This window comes from Scomber japonicus, unplaced genomic scaffold (genome assembly GCF_027409825.1).
Source record: "Scomber japonicus isolate fScoJap1 unplaced genomic scaffold, fScoJap1.pri scaffold_599, whole genome shotgun sequence".
Taxonomy (NCBI): Eukaryota; Metazoa; Chordata; class Actinopteri; order Scombriformes; family Scombridae; genus Scomber; species Scomber japonicus.
In genome coordinates, this window is record NW_026518649.1 from 2501 (window position 1) to 7500 (window position 5000).

General features: G+C 48.0%; 1 protein-coding gene across 1 annotated transcript in view; it reads left to right on the forward strand.

Annotated features, from left to right (window-relative positions):
• Positions 1-5000, forward strand: part of LOC128354797 (receptor-type tyrosine-protein phosphatase beta-like) — a gene marked incomplete at its 5' end in the record, with an annotated part of 23081 nt that overhangs the window by 2017 nt on the left and 16064 nt on the right. Inside the window, 5 exons of the mRNA XM_053314952.1 lie at positions 939-1088; positions 1939-2078; positions 2759-2895; positions 3783-3889; positions 3999-4104. Coding sequence (XP_053170927.1) covers positions 939-1088; positions 1939-2078; positions 2759-2895; positions 3783-3889; positions 3999-4104 — 640 coding nt within the window. The remainder of the gene's footprint in view (positions 1-938; positions 1089-1938; positions 2079-2758; positions 2896-3782; positions 3890-3998; positions 4105-5000) is intronic.

Here is a 5000-nt window from a genome sequence, read left to right on the forward strand (position 1 = left end):
AACAGCAGAAGTTTATGCCAAGAAGAAAAAACCCTGATAAAAATGCATCCCAATTATAGGATTAAAAATTAAATTATGATTAATATTACTACTTTATTATGATTTGAAGTAGGGCTGTCAAACGATTCATTTTTTTAATCGAGATTAATCTCAGAGTTTCCATAGTTAATCACGATTAATCGCGTTTTGAATAGCATGTTTAAAATCGTGTTATTTTCCATTTGAAGGCAGTTTTAAGCCCATAATGTAAAGCATTTCTTACCAGAGTGTCTTAACTGGGAATCAATCACGGCTCTGCTGCGACTCCCACACTCCAAAATGGTCCTTTGGTGGAGCTGAGGCTGGCTTGGCTGCACCTGGGTGTTTAGCGTGGAGGTGCTACTCAAACTCCACTTACTCCGGTGGTAGTTAAACTCCGTTTGACACAGGTTGCATTTTACTTTTGACTTGTCAACTGAAGCGTCTGGAAGTGTTTTAAAGTTAAACAAGCCGTTCAAAAGTCCAGTAGCTCTCTTACTTTCCATCAGCGCGGTAGGTTTACTGCAGGAGGCCACTTCAAAGCATAGCGCTACAGAAGGAAGGAGGGAAGGAGGGAAGGAAGGAAAGGAGGGAGGGAGGAAGGAAAGGAGGGAGGAAGGAAGGATGGATGGAAGGAAGGAGAGAGGAAGGAGAGAGGAAGGAAGGAGGGAAGGAAGGAAAGGTGGGAGGAAGGAAGGATGGAAGGAAAGAAAGGTGGGAGGAAGGAAGGAAGGAAGGAAGGAAAGGGGCAAGGAATGGAGGAAGAAGGAAGGAAAGAGGGAGGAAGGAAAGGAAAGAAGAAAGGGAGGAAGGAGAGAGAAAGGAAAGAAAGAAAGGGAGGAAGGGAGGAAGAATAGAATATATTTTGAGCTGTTTCTTGTTTGATTGACAGTCTGTTTAACCAACCCGTTTCCTCCCAGGTCCGCCGGTCCCGCCCACGAGCGTGCGTGTCAGCGAGAAGTCATCGAAGGTCACGCCGTCCTCCATCTTGTTCCGTTTCAACTGCTCCTGGTTCAGCGACGCTAACGGAGCCGTCCGATACTTCGCTGTCATCGTAGCCGAGTCTGACGGTACAAACACGTAACGTAGAATTACTACTAATTAACCCTCCTGTTCTCAAGTCAAGGAAGGAAGGGAGGAAGAAGGAAGGATGGGAGGGAAGGAGGGAGGAAAGGGACAAGGAAGGAAGGGAGGGTGGAAGCGAGGAAGGAAGGAAAGGAAGGAGAAAGGGAGGGAGGAAAGAAAAGAAGGAAGGGAGTAAGGAGGAAAGGAAAGAAGGAAGGGAGGAAGGAGGGAGGATGGGAGGGAAGGAGGGAGGAAAGGGACAAGGAAGGAAGGGAGGGTGGAAGCGAGGAAGGAAGGAAAGGAAGGAGAAAGGGAGGGAGGAAAGAAAAGAAGGAAGGGAGGAAGGAGGGAGAAAAGGAAGGAAGGAAGGGAGGAAGGAGGGAGGGAAGGAAGGAAGGAGGGAGGGAAGGAAAGGAGGGAGCAAGGAAGGGAGAAAGGAAGGGAGAAAGGAAAGAAGGAAGGGAGGAAAGGAAAGAAAGGAGGGAGGAAGGAAGAGAGGAAGGAGGGAAGGAAGGAAAGGAGGAAAGAATGAAGAGAGGAAGGAAGGGAGGAAAGGAGCAAGGAAGGGAGGAAAGAAAGGAGGGAGGAAGGATGGAAGGAAGGAAAGGAACAAGTAAGGGAGGAAGAAGGAAGGAAAGAAAGAAAGAAAGAAAGGAAAGAAGGAAGGGAGGAAGGAAGGAGGGAGGGAGGGAAGGAGGGAAAGGAGGGAAGAAGGAAGGATGGATGGAAGGAAGGAAAGGCGCAAGGAAGGGAGAAAGTAAAGAAGGAAGGGAGGAAAGGGGGGAGGAAGGATGGAAGGAAAGAAGGAGATCAAAGGGTTCATCGTCCTCTGACTGTTTGTTTCTCTTCTAACAGCCAACGAGCTTCTGCAGCCGGAGCAGCGCCACCCGCTGCCTTCGTACCGCGACTACATCAACAACTCCTCCGTCAGAGCTTATCAAACCGCCTACTTCCCCAGCCGCTGCCCGCAGGACTCCGACTCCTCTGCTGCTCAGGTAACTAAGGAAGGGAGGAGGGAAGGAAGGGAGGAAGGGAGGAAGGAAGGAAGGAAGGAAGGTAACTAAGGATTCAACTACAGTCTGACACGGAGGGAGAAGCTCAATGGCTGACTGGAGGTTTGGTTTAACCCTCCTGTTGTCCTCGAGTCAAGGAAGGAAGGAAGGAAGGAAAGAATGAATGAAGGAAGGGGGATGGAGGAAGGAAAGAAGGAAGGGAGGAAAGAAAGAGGAAGGAAAGAATGAGAGAAGGAGGGAGGGAGGAAAGACAGACGGAAGGGAGGAAAGAAGGACAGAGGAAAGAAGGGAGGGATGAAGGTAGGGAGAGGAAAGAAAGAGAGAAGGAGGGAGGGAAGGAAGGAATTGAGGGAGGAAGGAAGAGAGGAAGGAAAGGAGCAAGGAAGGGAGGAAGGAAAAGAAAGGAAAGAAGGAAGAGAGGATGGAAGAGAGGAAAGGAAAGAAGGAAGGGAGGAAGAAGAGAGGAAGGAAGAAGGGAAGGAAAGAAAGCAGGGAAGAAGGAAGGGAGGAAAGGAAAGAAGGAAGGAAGAAAGGGGGATGGAGGAAGGGAGGAAGGGAGGAAAGGAAAGACGGAAGAGAGGAAGGAAAGGAAGGAAAGGAGCAAGGAAAGGAGGTAGAAGGCCAAACAGACCAAACATTTAATCAATCAATCTATTGATCAGGTGGTGGAGGTGAACCTGGGGGTGGGAGGCGACCGTCTGGGCGGGGCTTGTGATCATCACCATGACGACGACTTCTACCTGAGTGACAGCTACGGTGACTTCTGTGACGGACCGCTGAAAGCCAAAACGTCCTACAGGTAGAAACACACACACAGACACACACACACACACACACACACACACACACGCACAGAGAGACACACACACACACACAGAGAGAGACACACACACACAGAGACAGACACACACAGACACACTCACACACACTCACACACACACACAGACACACACAGACACACACGCACACACACACACACAGACACACTCACACACAAACACACACACACACAGACACACACAAACACACACACACAAACACACAGACACACACACACACACACACACATGAACACAGACACACACACACACAAACACACATACACACACACACAAAAACACACAGACACACAAACACACAGACACACACACAGACACACACACACAAACACACATACACATGCACACACACACACACACAGACACACATACACACACACAAACACACACAGACACACACACACAAACACAAACACACAGACACACACACAAACACACACACACACACACACACACACACACAAACACTCACACACAAACACACACAAACACACACATGCACACACACACACACAGACACACACAGACACACAGAGACACACATACACACACCCACACAGAGACACACACACAGACAAACACATACACACACACACACACACACACACACAAACACACATACACACACACACACACACAAACACACACATACACACACACACACACACATACACACACACACACACTGATCTGACCACTTAAGTTATAATTACTATTAATTATTAATCACTCCAGTCATAATTATAATTATAGTGATCATAATGTGTGTGTGTGTGTGTGTGTGTGTGTGTGTTCGTGTGTGTGTGTGTGTGTGTGTGTGTGTGTGTGTGTGTGTGTGTGTTCGTAGGCTGAGTATTCGGGCGTTCACCAAACTGCTTGACGAAAACAACAAAGAGTTTCCACAGCCGCTCTTCACTGACACGTACCTGTCGACATCACTCAGGACGCATGCAGGTGAGCTACACACACACACACACACACACACACACACACACACACACACACACACACACACACACAGTACCTGGCTGCTTACTGATGTGTGTGTGTTGTTCTGTGTCAGAGCCTCTAGGGGGCGTAGTGGAGGGTTTGAGCGCTGGGATGTTCCTCATCGGTATGATGGTGGCCGTCGTCTCGCTGCTGGTTTACAGACAACGGCTACGCAAAGTGTAAGTACACAAAAACAAACACACACACACACACACACACACACACACAAACACACACGCACACACATGCATGCACTGCTACACCTGGACCCTAAGTCACTAGACCTAACTCTGACTGGACTTAAAGGTTTACTCTTATATGTTTAACCCTCCTGTTGTCCTGGAGTCAAGGAAGGAAGGATGGAAGGAAGGAAGGAAGAAGGAAGGAAGGGAGGGAGGAAGAAGGAAGGAAGGGAGGGAGGAAGAAGGAAGGAAGGGAGGGAAAGGAGGAAGGGAGGAAGGAGTGAAGAAAGGAAGAAGGGGGGGGTGAGGAAGAAGGAAGGAAAGGAGGGAGGAAAGAAGGAAGGTGGAAGGAAAGAAGGAGGGAAAGGAGGAAGAAGGAAGGAAAGGAGGAAGGGAGGAAGAAGGAAGGAAGGAAGGAAAGGAGGAAGGGAGTAAGAAGGAAGGAAGGAAAGGAGGAAGGAGGGAAGGGAAGGAAGAAGGAGGGACTTGAAGGAAGGAAAGGAGGAAAAGTTGGAAGAAAGGAGGAAAAAGGAAGGAAAGGAGGAAGGGAGGAAGAAGGAAGAAAGGAAAGGAGGAAGGAAAGAAGGAAGGAATCCACTCATCAGTCTTCTCTCCAGTCATTTAGTTGAGTTAATTCGGCCCATTAGAAGATTAATTAGCACAGAAACACAGAGGATGCTTTTCATTTGGCTAATTTATGTTAATTTATGCTAATTGCTTTATCCTCCGCTCCTCGCTCCTCCAGCTGTGACCGTTAAATAACCGCTGGATGTGGAAATATATAACAATAACAAGTTTAACATACCTACATAAAAGCTGATTTCTTTCTAAACTAGCAGACGATAAATTAAAGGGCCAGTGTGTAAGATTTAGTGGTATCTAGCGGTGAGGTT